The sequence below is a fragment of the Pelobates fuscus genome, chromosome 6 (assembly GCF_036172605.1).
Source record: "Pelobates fuscus isolate aPelFus1 chromosome 6, aPelFus1.pri, whole genome shotgun sequence".
Classification (NCBI taxonomy): domain Eukaryota; kingdom Metazoa; phylum Chordata; class Amphibia; order Anura; family Pelobatidae; genus Pelobates; species Pelobates fuscus.
The window spans coordinates 102,218,392-102,242,362 of record NC_086322.1 but is presented as its reverse complement, the minus strand read 5'-3'; the positions used below and the strand labels follow the sequence as shown (position 1 = coordinate 102,242,362).

The window sequence follows — 23,971 nt, the reverse complement described above, 5'->3', positions numbered from 1 at the left end:
GAACCCATGTGGATGTTATGGTTTAGGGATTTACTTACTAAACAGTGACATGTAAGGAATTGGAAACTGAATTGCAAAATTTATTCCAAAATAACTGGATTAGATAAGTAAATAAAACCTTAACTTTATAATCTACATGTCAGATATCTCTTAGTATTGATGCTCCTGCCTTGTTTTTCCCACCGACATGTATGCTGAACTATATGGCAGTAATCTATAGCAACGCAGTAATTCATAATTTATGTTCAGCCTGTTATTATCTAGTTTGTTTATGTTTAAAAAGTGCACACACTCACGCCAATGTTAAGCCTGTATGCATCTATATGAACGCTGTTGTGGCGCTTGACAAAAGCCTGTAATCAAAGAACAAAAATGCACACATATCTGTGCCACTGTTAAGCTTGTTTATATGCACGTGTACGCTGTTGTGGCGTTTGTCAATGTTTTTGTACTCACCTGCGCAACAAAAATAAAGAATTAAAAAAAAGAAAAAAGTAGAGTGAGGATATAAAGTTATGGATAGGCATTAAGGTTTGGGATTAGGATTGGTCACTAGTGTTATCCAACGCTAGGCTCAACCCCTCAATGCCTCCATTTGAACAAAAATGGTCATGGTTTGTTTTTGATACAGCCATTATTTTTAGGCCTTCCAAAATATCTAATCTTTAAAGAATCTTCATTTTTAAGTTTCATTATTGTTAAACATTATCGCCACCCAGTGGTGATTTAGTGAATAAGCGTACAATCCTCCACATTTGGCAGTGATCGTATGCTACTGCTGAGACTGTTTAGCACGACTTGTAATAGCTGTGTCTGCTTAACCAGTTGTATAGGTCTTGTGCAGAGAATACACATGGAATAATTTGCAAACTACACAGTGACCTTATGATTAATGTTTCACAGAGAAAATGGAGCCATCTATGCACCAAAACCACTAAATTACACACCAGTGAGATATCGGGATATGATTGAAATTTTTTTATGTCCTGAAATGAGGTTCGACAAGATGGGCCTACTGCCCATACAGCCAGGGTCGCAATGGACACCCTGAGACAACTGTTCGGGGCAAGCGGATAATTTCATGAAATCCCAGATTAATTTGCTGCCACGTTCGCCCGATCTTTCACCTCCCAATTACTTTAATGGAGCGGGTACACTGTGTACACTTGAGCAGCTCAATGAGAATATCTGTGCAGAAATTGAGCGCTCAAGCCTCAAACATTAATCAATGTTATAAAAAATATAATCAAAAGAGTTCGACTTTGTGAGGTGGCAAATGGAGCTCATCTAACAGATGTCATATTCCATACCTAGTCAAACAAATCTCCATACATTAAGCATTCATTGTATGTAATATTATTGAAATTGGTTCATTAATAAAAAAAAGTTATTGACTCCTGAAACCCTGCCCTGAATTTTGGCCCACCCTGTACAATAGTATGGTAGCAATACAAAGCTGCAGTAGTCTCGAGCAGGTCTAATTATTTCAGTCTGAAAACGTAAAGTGAATGTAGGGAAGCCAGCCATGAAAATCAATTATTATTTAGTGAATATTTGACCTTTCAGCTCCAGTGTGACATTTTCACCAGAAACTGTTCAGAGGAACAGGCCGGTAACGACACATTTCTACAGCAATTTTATACCCTAATTAATGAATTAAAAGGAATTAATAAAACAATTTGACTTCACACTTGATTCAGGGCAACACATTTCCGGGATGTATCCACCATGTGTTCTGTGTTAAAGTTGTTCCCAAGTGCACTTTCCTTTAAAATAAAGTAAGAGGACCGGAATGGAGAACCTATCGCAAACTCCAGGCTAATCTGAAGAATGCTAGCAATGCCGGGAAGGAAAAACAATATGGAGTAGCAGCACTACAACATAACCAAATGAAGATTTATTCCTCCATTAAGTGGACCCAGCAATGTTGCAACACATGCAGTGTCTTTGTCAAGCGGTTGCATTATTCTTTTTACTTTTTACTGAGAAAGTGTTTGGAGAGTAACATTGGAAGCCTGCACCTATGCTACACGGAGTTTGGAATCTCCAACAAGTATACACTATTTGTTATTGCCGGGAAGGAGATGGGTAAACTCTCTAAATTTGGTGGTCGTGTCCATAATGTCTCCATTTTGGTGAGCGGTTCATTCTAAACTTGAGACAATTCTGGGGAGTGCCCCTCAGCTCAGACCAGAAATGTTTTTACTCTGTGGAGCCTTATTTCCAATATTTTTAATGATGATCCCTGTCCTTTGGAGATGTATGAACATCCCTTCTTTTCAGCAGTGGATGGACGGAGTAGAGAATTTCAGCCCGATGGAAGCCATGGCAGCATCCTTGTATAGGAGCGAAGGACGCAGTATATGTGGATTAAAGGATCTGGATGGACTCTACTGGGCAGACTCCACAAATTCCTGCTGCATATCCACTTATTTACCCTTTCCCACTTAACACTCTCCCCCTTTTTTCTCCATCTCTCTCCTCCTTTCCATTTATTTTGGTTTCCTTTCACCCACAATGCACATTCCTTCCTTTCTTACATCAGATTATGTCAGTGATGAGTTATTAAACTTGTCATATATTGCTGCAGAAATGTTTTAACGTTTGTAAGCCTTGCTTAACAGCCTTTGCTGTTTTTTCCTCATTCTCTGTACTTGCATTAAGAAATATTCTTTAAAGGGACACCATAGCATTGGGAATAGAAACCTGTATTCCCAACACTATCCCTGTCTCTAGTTAGATATAGGTGTCCACCCCCCCCCTTCAAAAAAGTTATGAAAAAAAAAAGTTTTTTGCTTACATTTGCCAAGCACTAAGACTCCCTCTGCACTGCTATCTTCTCTGCTTCCCGCGACATCATTGAAGAAACATAGCGTCCTCCATAAAAGGTCCAACCCAAAGAGAGTGCTGCACCAGCATCCAAGCTTCCCCATTGGAAAGAACTGCATTCATTGCTGTCCTGTGAGCTTCCGTGTCATGTGACTGCTTTTACTCGGTCAGTGTACTGGAAGCGCCTCTAGTGGCTGTTAGTATAACAGCTACTATTAGCTACTACTAGTATAACAGCCACTAACCCTGCAATGTAAACATGTGGTTTACATTGCAGGGTTAAATGAACAGGGCCACTGAACCCAGAGCACTTCATTGAGATAAAGTAGTCTGGGTGGCTTTAGTGTCCCTTTAATAAAGAATGAGAGAATACAAATAAAAATTAGCAAATGGAAAGGAGACAATAGGACAATAGCAGCTTATTAGTAATTATACAAATGGTCAGGTTGCGTGATGTGAAACTCAAAGTGCAGACTTGTACTAGCAAAAAATTAAATAATAAACAAAAATCCATGGCAAACAAATCCGACAAGAGCGAGGTCAGACAGTACAGTAGTCAAAATCCAGGCAGCAAGGTTCAGCAACGGTAAAACAGGCCAGAGGTCAGGAAAACTTCACGAAATCGGTAATCATAGAGGTATATCAGTGATGAAGAACAGAACAACTGAGCAATTACAGCTCGTCTGTACACCCACACACTCAGAAATGCTCCTATAGCGCACTATTGATGCATGGTGCCGTGTGTCATGTAGGGTTGCCATGGGAGATAATGCACACTAATTCCAGCCGCGCCTCTTAGGGCTGCCCTTGTAGTATAGAACAATCGTGACTGGTGTTCGAACATGCGCACATTCGGGCGATGTAGGAGCGCTGCAGGAGCATTGATGGAGTGGAGGTAAATCCTGACAAAAACTGTATGCAACGAAAAGGAAACTTGTAATGCAGCATGGTTTAGTAAGATGCTACAGTTATCAAAGTATATCTAACCCCTAAAAAATTAAGGAAAAAATAAGTAAAAATAAATGAAAATAAAAACCCTCATAAATAATATATATATCTGCATAAATACTAGACTTGAGTTTTATTTGTCTACCTTTTGTAGATCTTTGTTGGAAGGTCTTGAATAATACATCCCCAGGGCAGTCTGTGCATGGATACTTGCTTCCGGATTGCCATTGTCCGCAGCGATAAGCCAATACCTGCCATGAAAAACACAGATCGATGGAGAGATAGGAGGAAACCCCCTATTTTAAATTCACAATCTTGACAAATATATTTTAACCTGTATATTAGATCATACTATTTATACAAGTATGGTCACAATAACCATTACCTCTCTGCTTCTGCATCAGAATGGGGCATCCCATATCCTTCAAAGCATGCCCGTCCTAAATTGTACGCTGCGGCATATTTTAGATGGCTAGCTCTTCTGTTGTTTGACGACAGTATTCTTTTCATGCATTCTACCCCTTTTCCCTGAAAAAAAGAAAAATGCAAACTTGTAAAGAAGCACGAATACATGGAAACGATTCAAATACAAAATACAATGCGCTAGACTTTCATTTATTGCAGATTGTTATTTTCTTAAAACAATTCCTACTTGATGAAAACACTAAAAGATGTTTTGTTTAGCTCTGGTAATTGTCCAGTTAACCCTCTTCACCCAGGGATGCCATGTTCCATCTAGATTACCTCTTTTTAGCTCCAGTCACTGACCTTTGGGAACAGCCTAATATGTTCTACTACATATTCTACAATGAAACCATTAATGCTAATAGGATAAATGGAAATCTACGACTCACAGCATAGCTCTTCTAATCTCTTTGGAAGGTTTTGCCTGCAAATGAAATCAATGGAAAGAGACCTGACTGTGCATGGACGCAGACAATATTATGGAAATAAAATGGCCAGCAGTCATGGCAACATGGGATGATGTTGCACCATTATACATAAGAGATGGTAAGATCATTTGAGCAGCGTCATCAATAATCTTAATATTTTTCATAGTGCCGTTATACCCCCACTTTATAATTGTAAAGTGCGGCAGATTATGTTAGTACTATATAAATAAATACTTCTACTTCCATTAAAAATAGAAGTTGAGATAAGTCTGTTTTATAGTCGTTTCCACCAAGCAAAGCAAAAACTGGGGGTGGGGTGGGGTGTGGCACTGCCAACCTGTCCCTATAGACAGCCGCCTAGGGTAAAGGCCAAGGCGACACAATCTCCAGGTAACCAGCAGGAATGGAGCGCACTGCACAGCGCTCCCCCTCCTGCCTGTCACTGCATGTAGCATGGCCGAGTGGGCTTCAGTGTGAGGGGGGCAGTCATAGAGACACATAGAAGGGCTTGGGGAGGGGACAGTGACACACACAGAGGGTCTGAGGGGGAGAGATACACAAAAGGGCTGGGGGAGAAGGAGACACACAAAGGGGCAGGTGAAGAGGGGGGAAAAAAGACACACACAAAGTTGGCGATTTTCATTTTTGGGAGGTGCAAGTAGCTGGTCTTGCCTAGGGCACACAATAGTCTAGCACCGGACCTCCCTATAGAATAGCTTCCACTGATTAAATATAAACATTATCACAAGGCATACGTACACAGAGATTATATTATATATATACATACACATACACACACACACACACACACTCCATGACTTTGCATCCTTTATTTTGTAAAATATTTTACGCTCTTTTTGCTGTGTGAACTAAATGTTATTGGAAAAGGCTTAATTTCCAGTGTTGAGGCGGAGAGAGTATAGGAAATGGTGATGTCATTGGATCCCTGAACTGCCTTGAAGTTTCACAAAGAGAATAATAACTGTACTTTGATTCACTCTCCGTCAGATCCTAAACAGAAGCTACCGGTCAAAGGTGCTTACACGAGTGACTAGCACCCATATATAAGCTCACTTCTCTAAAAATGCAAAACACAGACTTTGGCTCCACAAGTAGCTCATATAAAATCCAAAGACCAAACGATCGTACACACAGCAGTAGTTGAAATGCACTCTAAATGAATTGAGGTCCTCACAGCAGACAAAGCAATATTCACTAGGTCCAAATGTTGTTCTGTTTGCACTGAGAAACTCAATACATTTGGATTTGCACGTCGCCTACTTGAATTTCAAAGCAAGAGCTGGTAGAAATGTCCTAGCAGCTGCCGGGAGTGTTTCTTTAATTGTCCTCTCTGGGTCATTTGACCCAATAAATGGATTATTGACAAGGAAATTAAATATGGTATGCCAAAGTAGCCGAGTTATAAAAACAGATACATTCAATTTTATTTGCATTTGGCTAATTTGGCTAATTTGGCCTACAGTGGGCAATTCCTGGCTTAGTGAGAAAGTCCACTTTAAATTTTCCTGTCCTACAGAACAGAAATTATCAATCGAGGTGAGTTTACAATAGTATTAGTAATAATAAAAATAGTCTATTATTAAATGAATTGTTTCCTACTATAACACATATTTAATACGATCATATTATAGAACTATAGCGTGCTACATACAGTGTCTTCTTTGGTTCCCAGGCCATCATAATACATTACTCCTGCTTGATATAAGGCCTGGTAATCGTCATCTTCTACTTTTTCAAATAGTGACAAAGCATCTTCGTACCACCCCTGCAAGACAAAGACAGCAAGGAGTAAATAATAGCGGAGAGTCTTCTTTCTATCATTGTTTCTAAGAAGTGCTGCATCTCTGGATGTCCTCTGCAAAATAACTCCCTCCTCATTGCTTACAGAGGGGAATAAGGAGCAAATGCATTAAATTGGCAAGTGTGTGTCTGTGTGTAAGCGTATGTGAGTCAGTAAACAAGTGCTTAGTTAAATATGTGACTGTATGTTGTTATTTAGCTGTGTGTGAAAGACAGTAAGGCTGGCTCAATATGAGCAATATGAATGGCTAATAAGGTATGGCCATGCGTCTGGGAAAGAGGGGTTTAAGGTGTGTGAGTGTGAATTGCGTATGAAAATTATGGTCTCATTCCCAAGTAGCAGTTCTAGAAAATTATCAGGAATTAAGAGCAAATTTTAAATTAAAGGACAAAGTAGTCAAAGTGGAAGCATAGCTGACCTGGAAATTTTTTTCAATTTGGCTATTTTGACTTTAAATTCACTTTAAATTCCTGACAATTCTCAATGTAGTGAATCATCCTGCTTTTACATTTTTTTCTGACAATCCCGAATTTTTTTAGTTCTTAAAAATATTTAATTTTGTAAACCACAGTGTAAATTGCAAAAAGCACAAAAATAATCACCAACCTCTTCGAAATACATCTGACCCAGGAGGAACACTGCTTGTTTATCTCCGTCCCTAATTCTTTGTTTGAGAAATTTTTGCGCAATTTCCATTAGTTCATAACGACTGCGCCCTGGCAACAGATATGGGTACATTTACAAAAAAGAATAATGCTTTACGAACACACATTTACTTAAAGGTGACATTTAGGTAGCTATTATTATATGCCATTGACTGTTCCTATTCAAATAAATATTTTAAAGCAGTATATATTAATATATCTTTGATTCTGATGAAAGCCATCGGGTGGGACTGAAACGTCGATCTTTTACTACAATAAAGCTTTGGAATATAATAAAGCTTTGGAATTTTACTTAAGACCGTGAGTGAGTGCAGCCACTTTTTTATGAATACTATATAAATAGTATATATCCACGCACAGACGCATGGATCTAGCACTTACTCTCCCAGACTTGTCCTTGCCTGGGTTCAAATCACTTATGCCAAAATTTATGTATCAAGGAAGGCACACTTACAGGACTTTTTAGATAAATCTTGAAGTTTTCTTGTGCAATCATACACCAGAAAATGTGTTGATGTTTCAGTCCTCTATGGGTCTTTTCTCAAGACATGACCTGATATTTAGGTAGCTATTACAATATGCCACTGTTTTCAGTTCCTCTTAAAACAAATATCTAATAATAATAAAATATATAATGTCAGAAATTGGATAGAATTAAAATAGAATGCATAAACCAACCAAAAACCAGTGGATTCTTGGACTTTAGATACAGAGTTAAATTAACTAGCACAGATTTTTCTGATTTGGTAACAAGAAGATATGAAAAAAAAAATACATACATAAAAGTCCTGTAAAGAAAAATGTATTTTGCAACTTAATTTAGTACATTGTGACATGATTTAGCACATGGGTGGATACAAGTGTCTTTAAACTCACTGCATAGAATTGTTTCAGTATTTAGGAAATATACCTGCTTTATTAGTACCTTCGTTTAATAGGTCATTGGGAAAACCAGGCAGACGACACACAGTGTGCAAGATGTTCCTTCCGTGGAATTTAGGCAGAGACTCTGAGAGCAAGGTCGTCATTTTCACACTACAAGGAGTGATGGAGTACATATACACGCATTAAATTGTGTGACTAAAAGTATAATTACCTTACTAAAGCATACAAGACTTGTAAAATCAGTGGTTCAAAGGATAGGGCTCAATTTGGGTCCCTCTGCCATTGCCATTGGGGCCCTATTTATTGTAACAGATATGTCACATACATCAAGTACAGAAAATTCTTAACTCTAGCAACAGTGTTTTTTTTTTTCTAGTGGGGTGATGGTGACCATCTATACAGTATATAAACAAAGGCTGTGTTTCCACCATTCTAATTAGATATAGTCAATATAGCCTGTTTTGAAATATTACTTCTTCCTTTACTGTATATAGTGACTCATATCTATATTTATTTTTGGGTATATAAGTCACACCCATTTGATTATTTTTTTTTGTGTGACAACGACCATACGTAGGTGTCATCTAATGTTAGTTCTGACAGCTACAGATAATCTGGATGCTGTTTTCCATGCGAATGTAAGGAGTCATAGCTCTACTTCCCATTGCTAATAATTACAGGAAGAGATCCCAGTCCTGCAGGGTTTTGAACATGTAGCTTTACTAGATATAGAATATATTGCCATATAGTATTTATTTTGGTTTGTTTTATTCCTTGATATAGCTATTGCTAGATTGTTAGCTTTCAGTACTAGAGGTGGGTTAAAGTCAGTATTAGGACAGTGAAAATGAATTGGAGTACATGTGGTGTATAGTAAAAACTGTTGGTTGTGAGATTTAAAGACAAAATAAATAGTGTAGCCCTCCTTGGTACCCGGGCTAAGGCAGCTTAGTGTGACAGAGGGCTATGCAGAAGCATTGAGTAACAACAATGCTGGAATTTGAGGAAGGATGTTAAGCGAGCAACTTGTGTCAGTGGTGGTGGTATTTCGCCTATTAAACTACTGCATGGGGGACATTCTGAGGTGGAGGGATTTAGGAGAGGATGAAAGCCTAGTGTGGATGTAAGAAAATAAAAGGATGTTGTTTTGACAGTACTAAATGTTGGAACACGTAGTGAAAACTGTTTGAGGGTGTGATTTCTCTCAGAGAGGTCCAGGAGTGTGGGACCCATTTCGTGACTGTTGTTGCAATTTTTCAAACCTTGCAAAGCTGTGTATGGGGGTGGAGGCCGCCTTTGGCACTGTTTGGCTTTGAGGTGAGAGTGAGGATTTTCAACAGGGAGTGATACCGGAGAAACTGACGGAAGCCAAGCACAGAGAGATGGACACAGGTTTCTTCAGGAAGGAAGAGATTCTTTATTGGATCACCGATCGGGACTCAGAGGGACTAGCGTCACCAAAATACCACAAGTTCTGAGCCCCGGACAATAGTGCAGGCTCCTTATATAGGCATATAACTCCTCCCATATTAAGCTCCACCCGCACATTCTCTTAACCAATCAACACAAATAAGAATTAACTTCCTGTTTGACCGCATGGCTTGTCCAGCACAATGGAGGAGGGGAATACTATATCCTGTATTCTTGCACATGCTCCGTACACTACTGATCGTATCTTGCCTCGTGCAACCAACTGATCGATACGTCAGCATATGCACGTACACATGCCACGTGGTAATCTCGGCCTACTAAATTTATTTTTACCGAGATTCCACCACATTCCCCCCTTTGATGCCTCTTGATATTTTACAATTACTTGAGGCATCACATAACCTTAGTTTTGCTTACACCGCAAGTTACCTTGAACCAGACCAGACTTATCTTATGATGTGAATCTTTTAACACTCATCTTCCTGCATTGGTTCTCCTTGATCTAGAGCCTTATACTTATATATCGCCATTATCTGTGCAGCAGCCTTCCTCTCTGCTATACTTCCTATCAGGCTTTGCACAGACCTAACTACTAAGGGTATAAGACACGGTAGGAGTAGACACAACAGTAAAATCAGTAGGACTCCACCTACCACTGCCTTAAGCCCTCCAAACCACTCATACCAGCTACCAAACCAACTACTTGGATTGTACCCTTTCCATACCTGAGTAGGCACATGCGCTAGTTTAACCATATGGCTAGTAAGCTCAGCTATTGCTTGCCCTTCGTCATCTATTTGAAGACAGCAATTGCTTAGGTTAAACTTCCCACATACACCTCCCTCTACTGCCAAAAGGTAATCCAAGGCTAATCTATTCTGGTATACTGCTGTCCTCATCCTGGTATTATGTTTCACTAGGAGATTGAGCGCTTGTGATGTTTCATTAGTGATAATCTCAACCACCGCCTGTAATCTTATAATGCGGTTGAGCATATAAATAGGGGTTCTATAACCAAAGGTACCATCTTCTGCCCACGTGGCTGGCCCATAATAATCTATGATACGCTGGGGAGGCCATTCATTATCTTCCCAGGTGCCTATCTCTAAGGGTCCCCTTTTCTTCCTATGATTCACATCATACACTTTAACACCTAAAGTCTCACCTGTTTCAATCGGTAACAAGAAGAAGGATGGTTTGAGCATACCCAACACACATGCCCCTTCCCAGTCCTGTGGCAACTCCGAATAGGCTTTCTTACCACAGATCCAGTACAAATTTGCTGGGGCTCTCCAGGTAGATGTGATGGATAAATCAAACCACACATCCTTTAAACTGGCATATCTAGCAAACGGGTTAGATGGTTCTGAGACATTTGAAGCCGACCACCAAGTTGTATTTTTAGTATCATCATCATAAGCTTTTTGCCCTAGACAAGTTAATTCTCCTACAGAAGTATTATACATTATTCCTTTCCTTGCTATGCAAACATAACCTATGATGGAGGTCTTTAATCTCCACTCAGATTTACCTCTAACACTCAAATGATAATCGGCTTGTGTAGATATTAGTTGGTCAACTGCCTCAGAACCGGACATTACCTCCTTTGCTTCCCAAGGCCATTGGTCTCCCATGTTAGTACCTCCACACACATAGCAGTTGGTAACATTAAGACTACCGGCAATACTTTCAGCTAGGTCAATGAACAGGTTTTTAGCGTTATGGGGGATCTTATTATCTATACTCATCTCTTCATAAAAGGAATGGTATACTTGATGAGTCTGGGAGGATACCGTATCAGTCTCTATTCCTATAAACAATAATGTCCCAGGATCTAAACCCGTCCCGTATATCTGAAACCCAAATAAATTTCCATACTTATCTAGGAACTTGTCGGGGTTATTAATAAGTATATGGACTGGGTTGCATTCCATAGACTTACAATAAGGGCTAGTCGGCAACTTAGTCACTATCATGTCTTTATCTACTGTCTGTCCCCAAGTCGCCCACCCCACACAAGACCAATATGGGCAAAAGTTATAGTCTTTATTTGGGCATCTAGGACTTACATATTTATTTTTACTACTGGGACAAATATATTTATCATTAGACCCATACGTCCTCTCCCATCTAAGATCCCCACATACATTCCACGGTTTTCTACCACTTGATATCGCCTTACATGCATCAAATAACAGAACACCCGAAGAATATACGGATTCTAACACCGTCTTATTAATTAGGGTCCCCTGAGGATCTCCATTCCTGAGAGTCAACCAAATTGTACGAGGTTGATACTCTGGACTGAAGCACTTAGGTTCTCCTACTCCTAAATGGCACACACTATAGTCTATATTTAGGTATCTACATCTTGATACCTCTCCTTTACATTCGTATTGTGAATGCCAAATTAGGGTTTGGGAAATATGGTTACCTGTTCTCGTAGTCTTAATGCATACCTCACAGCTAGGAGTGTCGGTACCTCTACCTTCCTGAATATAAAAACACATGTAAATAAACACAATCAAAAGCACATCTTTCGCCGTCATCCTCAGTCTTCGTCCGTGCGATGGAACCTCAGCTTCCAGGATGTGAGGGCTGCAGGGAATGGAGTTCTGCTCGTCTTCACAGGTGTCCCTTCGAGACTTTCCTGGCTTATACACTATGTGTTGGTAAGCGGACAGGCTTTATTATGGCCTTCTCACTCACACCTGTAACAATAAAATTTGTAATCCACAATAATTCCTCGTTACTCCGACTGAGTAGTGCGTTTCAACCGGATCTTGCAGGGATTCTCTGGATCTGCTGTAACTTGCCAAGAATCGACTGCTGCTGGTTTAACCCTGGAGTGATGTATCCACGGAGTTACTTCGGCTACTTTTATCGCTGTAGGGGTAGACAAAAGAACAACATAAGGACCTCTCCACTTGGGCCCTAACGGTACATTATTCCACTCTTTAATCCACACTTGGTCTCCTGGATGATAACTATGAACAGGGGGATAAATATTCACAGGTAATCTATCTTGTACCCATTTTTGTACCTCCTCCATAGTCTCTACAACCTGCTGCCGGGTAATTCCTTCTCCCAACTGACTCAAATCCCCCCTTAAGTTACCAAGTACGGGAGGTGGTCGCCCATACATAATTTCAAAAGGAGAGAGGCCCATCCTTCTGGTAGGGGTACTGCGGATTCGCAATAGAGCTATGGGTAAGAGAACGTTCCACTTAAGTTGGGTTTCCTGACACATTTTAGCCAACTGGTTCTTAATAGTTCTATTCATTCTCTCTACCTTACCAGAACTCTGGGGTCTATATGCAGTATGAAGCCTCCACTTTATACCAAGCATATGAGTCAGTTGTTGTAGGCACTGGTGAACAAAAGCTGGACCATTGTCCGATCCTATAGAACAGGGTAGTCCATATCGGGGTATTATTTCTCGTAGCAGGAATCTTACAACTTCTCCTGCTTTCTCTGTACGAGTAGGACATGCTTCTACCCAGCCTGAATAGGTGCACACAATTACCAACAGGTAACGATGTCCACCCGATTTAGGCATTACTGTAAAGTCTATTTGTAGATCGGACATGGGGAGTCCCCCCATAAACTGGACTCCTGGTGGCTTTACTGGTCCTTGTCTTGCATTATTCTTAGCACACGTTACACATCTGCGTACAATGGCCTGAGTCAAGTTGGACAATCTTGGTATGTAGAAATGTTTCCTGAGAGATTCTTCAGTACTGTCTCTCCCAGAATGTGTCCCGTTGTGATAATTTTGGACAATTTCTACCGCTAGTGATGCTGGTATGACTATTCTTCCATCTTCTAGCTGATACCACTTGTTCTCCAAATACTTTCCCGGTTCAGTCTTTAACCACTCCTCTTCTTGAGCTGTATAAACTGGAGTCCATTGGGACAGTGGAGTTGGTATAAGAGCAGCTATATGCCCCACATACTCCTGTCTTCCTGATTCAGCAGCACGCTTAGCTGCACTATCTGCCATCCGATTTCCCTTGGTTACATCACCATCTCCTCTCAGATGCGCTCGACAATGTATGATACCGACTTCTTTCGGCTCCCACACTGCTTCCAATAGTTGTAGGATTTCGGCTGCGTATTTGATTTCTTTGCCTTCTGAATTCAGTAGTCCTCTTTCTTTATACAAAGCTCCGTGGGCATGAGTGGTTAAGAACGCATACTTAGAGTCCGTATAGATATTCACTCTTAGACCTTCAGCCAATTGTAACGCTCGTGTTAGTGCTATTAATTCTGCCTTTTGTGCTGATGTTCCTTTCGCCAGTGGCCGAGCTTCTATCACCTTGTCTATTGTTGTTACTGCATATCCTGCATAGCGGATCCCTTCTTTCACATAACTACTGCCGTCGGTATAATATTGAACATCGGGGTTCTGGATGGGAAAATCACGAAGATCTGGTCTACTTGAAAATACTTCATCCATTACTTCCAAACAATCATGTTGACTTTCAGTAGGTTGCGGCAAAAGGGTAGCTGGATTTAAGGTGTTTACAGTCTCTAAATGCACTCTTGGGTTTTCACACAACATTGCTTGATACTTGGTCATACGGCTGTTACTAAACCAATGATTTCCTTTGTAATCCAACAACGTCTGTACTGCATGTGGGACTCGTACATAAAGTTCTTGACCCAGAGTGAGTTTATCGGCTTCAGCTACTAGCAGGGCGGCTGCAGCTACGGCTCTTAGACAAGGTGGAAGTCCGCTGGCCACTGCATCCAGTTGCTTAGACATGTAGGCAACAGGTCTTTGCCATGATCCCAAGTACTGTGTCAATACTCCCACAGCCATTCTTCTTTGCTCGTGTACATATAAGTAGAATGGTCGTGTGTGATCAGGTAGACCTAATGCTGGGGCACTCATCAAAGCCTTCTTCACATCTTCAAATGCCGTTTGCTGTTCTTGGGTCCATAAGAAGGGGTCGTGCTCTGTACCTTTGATGGCTGCGTACAGAGGTTTTGCCAGTATCGCATAGCTGGGAATCCATATCCTACAGAAGCCTGCTGCCCCCAAGAATTCTCGCACTTGTCTTCTATTCTTGGGTATTGGTATTTGGCAGACAGCTTCTTTTCTCTCTGGCCCCATAATCCTTTGACCTTCAGAGATATGGAATCCCAGATACTTGACAGTTGGCAAACACAACTGAGCCTTCTTCCTGGACACCTTGTATCCTGCCTTCCAGAGAATATGTAGTAGATCGTGCGTTGCTTGCTGACATTTTTATTTTGTAACTGCTGCTATCAACAAGTCATCTACATATTGTAACAATACACATTCTCCTGGGATAGACTCGAAATCCAGTAGATCTTGACTTAGAGCTGAACCAAATAGGGTAGGTGAATTTTTAAACCCTTGGGGCAGTCTTGTCCAAGTCATTTGGCGTTTTGAGCCCGTTACAGCGTTCTCCCATTGGAAAGCGAAAATACATTGACTTTCTGCGGCAATTCGGAGGCAAAAGAAGGCATCTTTGAGATCTAAGACTGTGAAGTAAGTAGCCCCGCCCGGAATTAAAGCAAGCAGGTTATATGGATTGGGTACAACTGGATGTATACTAACAACCGCATCATTGACTGCTCTCAAGTCCTGCACAGGTCGATACTCATCTGTACCGGGCTTTTGAACAGGCAGCAATGGGGTGTTCCAGGGGGAAGTACAGAATTTTAGGATACCATACCGTATGAACTTATCCAGATAGGATTGGATGTTCTTCTTAGCCTTCTGTGGGATGTGGTATTGTCTTAGGCTCACTGGATAAACCCCAAGTTTCAGTTCAATTTTTATAGGTGGAATATTGCGGGCCAGTCCTGGTGGGTTGTTCTCAACCCAAACTCCTGGTATGTTTAACAATGTCTCATCACTCCTAGGGTTTTGGCTAGTCAACACTGTATAAAGTCGCCACTCTTCTTCCTTTGGTACGGATAAAGTCATAATACCTGAAGGTCCATTAAACTTTAAGGATGTTGTTCCATTTGGTAGGAACGTAATCTGCGCTTGTAATTTTGATAGCATATCACGTCCCAGCAATTGGACTGGACATTCAGGCATATAAAGGAATTGGTGTTTTACTACGTGGCCTCCCAATGTACAGAGTCGACTTTTAAGAACCGGTTTTTCAGCACTTCTTCCAGTTGCTCCTATCACAGTAATAGTCCTTCCAGATGGAGGAGCAACTAGATTAGTCACCACTGAATGTTCAGCACCAGTGTCGATCATGAACGCACTCCTTTTTCCCCCTATTGATACATCGACCATAGGCTCCGCTCGACCAAGGGGGATGGAGCCCGGTCGGTATCAATAGTCCTCCATGACCGTGTCAGCCAATCCTACAAAGTCCCTACCTTCTCTATCGCGGGACCTTTGCGCTGCTGGAATATACCTGTCTTCCCTAACACTTCCTCTGTTCCCATTACTCCCTCTATAACCATTACTCCCTCCGGGGCCTCCTCTACCTCTCGCTCTGCCTCTAAAGTTTCCGTAGCCTGCCCTGGGTTGGTCTCTCTCGTACTGCTCTCTTTGCGGACATTCGTTCCTCCAATGCCCTTCTTCCTTGCAATACGCGCATTGATCCCTACTCAAAGGCTCCCTACTCCATCTATTATTGCCTCTATCTGGGCCCCGTTTATCTACGCCTGCGATCGCTACCGCTAGCATATCAGCCTTTTTACGCATCTTGTGCTCTTCCTCTTTCTTACTTTCTGTATCCCTGTTCATATAGACCTTATTTGCTACCTCCATTAGTTGGGTGATGGACATACCTGCAAACCCTTCTAACTTTTGTAGCTTGCGCTTAATATCCCCGTATGCTTGGCTGACAAAGGCGGAGTTAACCATTCGGGAATTGTCTGCGTCTTCCGGATTAAAGGGGGTATACAAGCGGTATGCCTCCAATAATCGGTCATAAAAGACACTGGGCGCTTCATCGCTTTTCTGGATCACCTCAACTGTCTTCGACATGTTAATGGCTTTCTTTCCTCCTGCTTTCATGCCAGCAATTATAGCGTCTCTATAGGCTCTGAGTTGAACCATATCAGCACCATTTACGTTCCAATCGGGATCAGTGTTGGGATAATGTGTTGCGGCCCATGCTGCTGGATTAGCTTGGTTCAAAACACGGGCTCTATCCTCTAGTGCTTTTATGGCTGCTTGATTTATTCTTGTCCTTTCCTCATTGTTAAATAAAGTCATTAGTAACTGCTGGCAATCAGCCCATGTCGGATTATGCATCTGTACTATTGAGGTGAACAGATCAGTCATAGCTTGTGGTTTCTCAGTATACGAGGAATTATGGGTCTTCCAGTTTAAAAGATCGGTTGTGGTAAATGGGACATATACGAAGACTGGGTCAGCGTGTGCCATTTGACCTGCGGCATCGATATAAGCTGACCCGGGATTCAGACGAAGAGGCATCTGATAGTGCTTTAATTGTTGGGCACCAGTCAACTGTCGGGTTTGGATGGGGCTACGTAGAGAGGCGTCAGTCATGGGTTCCGGTCGGGGAGAGATAGGGTATGGGGATGTGGGAGGTTGGTTTTGGGAAAAGGTCGTAAATAAAACACTTCGAGCCGAGCTAGATGAAGCTTGACCGGAAGTCTGAAGTGGCGCCAAATCAGGATATTCGTTTCTAATGGGGGTGGGTTCTGGTTCCGGAAGGGGAGATTTAGTACGAGGGGGGGTGGATCCTGTACTGGAGGAGGAAGCGGAAGTGGATGGGGGTAATGAGGGGAGGGCTGCAGGACTTCCTGCGTTTGCGTCACTTCTTCTTAACGGAAAGTAAGGGGGCGGCAAAGGGATCTCGGACTCAGGGGGCGTGTCCAAAATGGGCCTAACACCAGTCCTAGTGGACGAACAAGTCCTAGCTACCATGAGGCGACACTGCTCCTCGTGGCATGTCTGGAGCCATTTTGGCGAGTCATTTACGGCCTGTCTCCAACAGTCAATATAAGGAAACTGGCCGTAAAGTTCAGGCCTACCTGATACAGCCACGTGTAAGCGCTGTACCAGAGTTAGATCCAAACTGCCACGTGGCGGCCATGCCGCAACCAAAGTAGGCCACTCCCTAGTGCACAAAGTAACTAAACGCACAGGAGACATCTTAACCCCAAAATCACAAGTTTTGAATCCCTTTTTAAAATTCTTCACCATACAACCTAAGGGATCCGGAATCGTTGACTGCGACGCACCCATACTTAACAACGGAACGTCGTCGACAACGAATACTATACACGCGTACTATTCAACAGTCACACCCGTTTCCTCTGGCAACAGCACCACGTGGTACGGTTACCAAGTGAAACGTACACAATAACAATAAACACTCAGGGAATTCCCGTACACACACAGCTGTTACACCAGTCACTATATAATCAATATTATGCCCTTTGGCGTAACTATACAGTCACCCACGCTATAATTCTCTATATACGAATTACCCGTCTATAACACACCCCAGTAACATCGTCTTTTACAAATAGCGGTTACAGTACGGTTAGCATAGGTCAAAGCACAAGTTAAGGTCACAATACAATTATTAGTGGTTATGGTGTTAAACATGCAATGGACAACAATGATTAGTACTTATATACAGTGTCAGTAAATATACAGGGTTATGGTACCGTGCACTATAATACAGCAACACACTATTAACACTCTCGCTAGACGGCTGAGCTCGCGCTATCTAACAAGATATACACTTTACTAAAACAATCGTTAACACATTTACAATTCCCAACTAAACTATTGGCCAGTACCTTGAATGGACTACCTAAAACTATATACACCCGTTTTGGTTAGCCACACTGCCCAATCACCACATATATAGCGAGCTAGAGAACCGAATTTACACAGGCGCCTCTTAGTCGCACTATCAAAAGTCTAGTGGGTTCCAAATTTACACGCCTTCCCACTTAGCCCAGATAGGATGAGAACTAGCGAACCGAATTTACACAGGCGCCGCTTAGTCTCCCGGTCCCTCCGACCTAGCGAACGTAATATACACCCTAGAACGCTAGTCTAGACAAGACACCGGTGTCCGGCTAGGGCTATTTACACCAGGACCCCGCCTGACTAACCAAATCAAACGGTCTGACTAAAGAGCGTTCGATCGAGCGGTGCGCCTTCGCTCCTTCCCTCCGACAGAGGGGGCAGATACACAGATTCAAAACCCCTTTGGGCCTACCGCACAATCGGTATACCCCTAGTGGGTCCTGCCGTCTAAAACAGCAGTTGTCTTACCTCCTCGTTCCTGAACCTGAGTTCACACTCATCGACGGGGACACCCCAGCACTTCTCACGTAGAGGCCGATGATCTCCTGGACAACAGACCAGTGGCGCCGAGACGAAGGGAGGTCCACGCAGAAGTTCAGGGGTGCAGCCGTAGAGAACGTGGGCAAAGATAGACCGTCTCACGCCTCTGCCTCTCAGCTACCGTTGAACGATGAGTTTCCCGGCCAATGCACCAAATGATACCGGAGAAACTGACGGAAGCCAAGCACAGAGAGATGGACACAGGTTTCTTCAGGAAGGAAGAGATTCTTTATTGGATCACCGATCGGGACTCAGAGGGACTAGCGTCACCAAAATACCACAAGTTCTGAGCCCCGGACAATAGTGCAGGCTCCTTATATAGGCATATAACTCCTCCCATATTAAGCTCCACCCGCACATTCTCTTAACCAATCAACACAAATAAGAATTAACTTCCTGTTTGACCGCATGGCTTGTCCAGCACAATGGAGGAGGGGAATACTATATCCTGTATTCTTGCACATGCTCCGTACACTACTGATCGTATCTTGCCTCGTGCAACCAACTGATCGATACGTCAGCATATGCACGTACACATGCCACGTGGTAATCTCGGCCTACTAAATTTATTTTTACCGAGATTCCACCACAGGAGAATGAGGGAAACTTACCAACCCACAATTTTGGAGCTTGTATATATTAGGAGTCCCGAGCAAATTCCTTTTTGGTTTTTTGGTTGCACCCCATCTCTTCGGTCCTCGTGATACATTTAAAGTTATTATCTTCCATATTATGAGTAGTGTAGGACACAATGATACTGGATTACATTGAAGCAGTGGTGGTGTTAAACAGTGTATGACATTCATTTGTAATTAATGAATGGTTTTAAGTTACCTTGTAAGATTTCACACTGTATTTTTGTGTGGATTTACTATTAGATATGGCAGGAGAAGAGATCTACTTTCTGAGAAGGTAATAAAGAAATTTTTTAGAAGACAGCGGAGATTATGGCATGGCAGATAGGAAGACCTGTCGACCCCTGCAACTGTGGGCTGGCATAACTTCAGGATGTGACCATTATTACAGGTTACCTACAAGAGTGCTCAACTATACACACCATATCTCTCCTTTTGGTTTTCTCTCTTTAAGTACAATTTCCAGTAGGCGATTTGATCTATGTACACACAGCCAATATAGGGGTAAGTGAATATTCTATTTCTGTATATAGCGCTCCACTCGGAAAGGCTGATGGTTGTTCATTCACATAAGGCTTTTTTCATCTGTCTTCACGTTACTTAGTGGGAAAGGAAGATACCCACTGGAGTGTAGAAGCAGCATTTAACAAACTAAACGCAGCACACAGGGGCCGTCGAAGGGACATGGACGTCCCGAGCGCGCAGCCCACCCATTCAAAGATTGCCCAGAACGACCTGCTATATACTGACCACACATATACAAACTGAGAGTTGGTGAGGTGAATTGTTTTTTACATCACAACAGGAACCTTTTCATCCCCTTCAACATCACTATCAGATTACTACTACAGACTGCAGCATCCTCCTACTGTGCATCCCAGGAGAAACTCCTACACTGGTGAGATCCACCCAGAGACAGTGAAATTTATAGTGCACTATATTTTGGACTGCAATATATCAGGACTGTATTATCATTTTTTATTTTATTTTATATTTTTTGTCCTTTTTACTTTTTCTTGTTTTCCCCTTTTTTTCCCCATTTTCTCTTTTCTCCTTTTTTGGATTTTTTCCTATTTTTTCTATTTTTTCCAATAATTTTTCTGAGATTCTGTGGATCATTACCATTGTATATACATATATTATGAACTTTACTTTATACGAGGGAGGATTCGGTGTATATATTTGTAAATAGCTCATGTATATAGGATGAAATGTATGTCACCATGATGAAATACTATACATATCTTTATAAGCATATTTAAAAATAATATTAATAATTAAAACTATGAAATAATTGCATGATTATTGAGTGCAGTATTCACAATTATTTATGATTGAGATTAGGAGGTTATTTTGGGGTTAACCTCGAATACCTGCACCCTACGTAATTGAGTGCCAGCACATTTTGTGCTTTTTTTATTTAACAAACTAAGACTATATATATATATATGTGTGTGTGTGTGTCTAAGCACCTTTTGTACACACAGAGTTTTATAAAGTTGGCATAACTTCAGGGCCCGGGGCACATGGTTGCCGGGTAACCGGCAGGATGGGAGCATTTCCATTTTTCTTTTTTTGTGATTTCCAATCTTTTATTTCCCATTTTACTATATCTACTTACTCTTGGATAATTTAGTGTTTTTTTCCCCCCAGTAGATTGTTTTATTAGGTGAGAGGGGTCTGCTTCAATATGCAATGTGACATGCTGCAGTCGATTTTCTCCTGACAGTGAGTTCTGTCCTTGCCACAAAGAGAATTGTTCATTCTGACGGCGAGGTGAAGATAACCCTTCATTCCGACAGTCCAGTAACAATAACTGTTCATTCTGATAGAGCAGCAGTATTAACAAGCAGCAAAGTGAATACAACCTTTTATTCTAGTGGTGACAATAAAAGTCATCCTGAGGGTGTGCGGAAGCTGCGCTGTGACGATAACTGGAGCTACACATTCATTTAAACAGTGAGGCAAAGCCATCTAGATGGTGAGATAAATATTAACGCGCGCAGTAAGGTGACAATAAGCACATGTCACAAAGTCTTGTTGGAAATATCAATTCATTCATTCATTGATGTCAAGGTGCTATAATGAAAAGGGTTTGCTCTGGCAGAAGAGGATATCCCATTTTGTTGCCTACACTATTTGCACCCATTATGTTCAGATACCATCAATGCTCTCATCATTCTTAGACAATTCTCCATGAGTGTTACCCTGTATATGGATGTGAGCCTCAGAATAAGAAATGGTCAGTCAGCATATTCCCACTGCCATCATATTTAGCTAACAGAGCCTTGTGGAAGCTCTGGGCCCCGTGGCTGCAGTTATACCCATATCCAATATTTCACTTTTTTTCTTTGGCACTGTGCTCAGTTTAAAAGAAGGGCTGCAGCTTCCAACTCAGGTATTCAATAAACTGGTGGACATTTAAAGTAAATAAAAAATTGTAATACAAAATAATGAATTAATAAAGATCTCCAGTATGGCTATGTTTCTAATTTAAGTATTTTGGCCTTAAATCTGTAAAAGTCACTTGAACTCTAAACAATTTACAACTTAGAGAATAAACCAGATAATTGAATTTCTTGAATACCGAAAAAAATATGTTTAACACAGCTACAGTCACAGCTTGGGTGTTAAAAACAGACAGAGTTATTTAATAAAGTGAAAGATTTTAGCTGAACTGGAAACATAGATGAATTAGAACTTTTTTCCCCCATGTCAGTTACTTGGATCTTAAATTTAAAATTCATTTTTAATGCACTTCGAAAACTCACTTCAGTGAATAACCCAGTCAGCGATGAATTCACATTAATGTTCAGTATATAAATACATTAATGTTCAGTATATAAATACAGTTGCCATGTATGGACTTAGCACACAATTATCTTAATTCACACATGACACATTAACAGCTTTCTTTGTAAATACATACAGGGCTATTTACTGAACAGTGAAAGGAAAAAAAGTATTCACGGTTTTATTTAGTATTGCAATAAAATGCAATTTGTTAGATATACAATGTGATTTTGACATTTTTGTAAAAAATAAAAAAAAAATGCTAAATTGTTTCCCATGGCAACTAATTTAGCCTTAAACGTAAAATCACTTTAAATTCTGAAAACACTGATGTTTATTCACTACATGGTGACGGGTGAATTCATTTGCAAACTTTGGGGGGAAATAGAGCTGGAAAAATTCAACAACGCAGCTATAGCCAAGTGCTCTTAGTGAAAAACATAACTAATTATACCACATTACCATGCAAATAATCATTATAAAACTCACCACCATACCACAAAGTGTACTTACCACACAGAGTTTTAGGGATAGTATCTCAGACTAACCATTCAATACTTCCATACACATATACCAACACTGATTATGTTGAGCCTTGTGGAGCCTAAAATATAGCAAAACAGAAAATAAAGTCAGCTATAAACTAATTTTGTAGAAAATAAAAAACTTATACACAAACACAGACTACTCAAATCACCCAGCTGATGTGCATTACTACTCCTACTACATGCTGTCCTGGCTGCCTGAGGATAATAAGAGTTACATTCCACAGCAGCCAGTGTTGCAGAGCAAACATATATCACAAAATATTAAAGAAAATTGTTAATAGTGCATTGCTTTTAGAATGGCCATACAAGCTATTTAATTAGACAGGAGTCAGTGTCATTGAATAGACAAGGATTTTAAAGAAAATTAATTTAATGTTGACTTCATATTATCCATACAGCAGTATCCTAGTAAAAGGGTGATAAATAGGCGCTTTGTGTGTAATGCAGGCCCTCATTAGTCCACTGCTATATATAACTGTCCTGGAGGGTGGGTGTGTGTGTGTGTGTGTGTGTGTGTGTGTGTGTGTGTGTGTGTGTGTGTGTGTGTGTGTGTGTGTGTGTGTGTGTGTGTGTGTGTGTGTGTGTGTGTGTGTGTGTGTGTGTGTGTGTGTGTGTGTGTGTGTGTGTGTGTGTGTGTGTGTGTGTGTGTGTGTGTGTGTGTGTGTGTGTGTGTGTGTGTGTGTGTGTGTGTGTGTGTGTGTGTGTGTGTGTGTGTGTGTGTGTGTGTGTGTGTGTGTGTGTGTGTGTGTGTGTGTGTGTGTGTGTGTGTGTGTGTGTGTGTGTGTGTGTGTGTGTGTGTGTGTGTGTGTGTGTGTGTGTGTGTGTGTGTGTGTGTGTGTGTGTGTGTGTGTGTGTGTGTGTGTGTGTGTGTGTGTGTGTGTGTGTGTGTGTGTATACCCCACCTAGGGGTCCCTTCCTCGCCCACACAGCAGGGAGACGGCCAGACACGAAGCACGCTCATTCAGAATGCCCTTGGTTTACACTAGTAACTGTAGTCACCGTTGCCGGGAAACCAGGGTTTAGAAGAATCGCGCTATTCCTTAAAGGTGCACGTGTCGGAGTCACATAGACGTCGCCAGTAAAGGCTGGTGTGGGCCATGTTCTTGGTGTCAATAATTGGGATTATTATTATTAGGTATAGGGTTCATAGGTTTCCCGAGTTTCTTCACAAATCTCTAAGATGCT

At 41.3% G+C, this 23,971-nt stretch overlaps 1 protein-coding gene across 2 annotated transcripts in view; it reads right to left on the bottom strand.

Annotated features, from left to right (window-relative positions):
* The window catches only part of LRP2BP (LRP2 binding protein), a 39,019-nt gene extending 15,258 nt beyond the window's left edge, over positions 1-23,761 (bottom strand). The window contains exons 1-7 of one of the 2 annotated variants that reach the window (XM_063459994.1): positions 23,689-23,761; positions 22,752-22,842; positions 8,068-8,192; positions 7,099-7,208; positions 6,343-6,456; positions 4,163-4,305; positions 3,923-4,028 (exon numbers count right to left, since the gene is read on the bottom strand). In XM_063459994.1, coding sequence (XP_063316064.1) covers positions 3,923-4,028; positions 4,163-4,305; positions 6,343-6,456; positions 7,099-7,208; positions 8,068-8,185 — 591 coding nt within the window. In that variant the 5' untranslated portion in view covers positions 8,186-8,192; positions 22,752-22,842; positions 23,689-23,761. The remainder of the gene's footprint in view (positions 1-3,922; positions 4,029-4,162; positions 4,306-6,342; positions 6,457-7,098; positions 7,209-8,067; positions 8,193-22,751; positions 22,843-23,688) is intronic. The other variant, XM_063459995.1, reaches the window with a different exon arrangement.
* Positions 23,762-23,971: the final 210 nt, after the last annotated feature.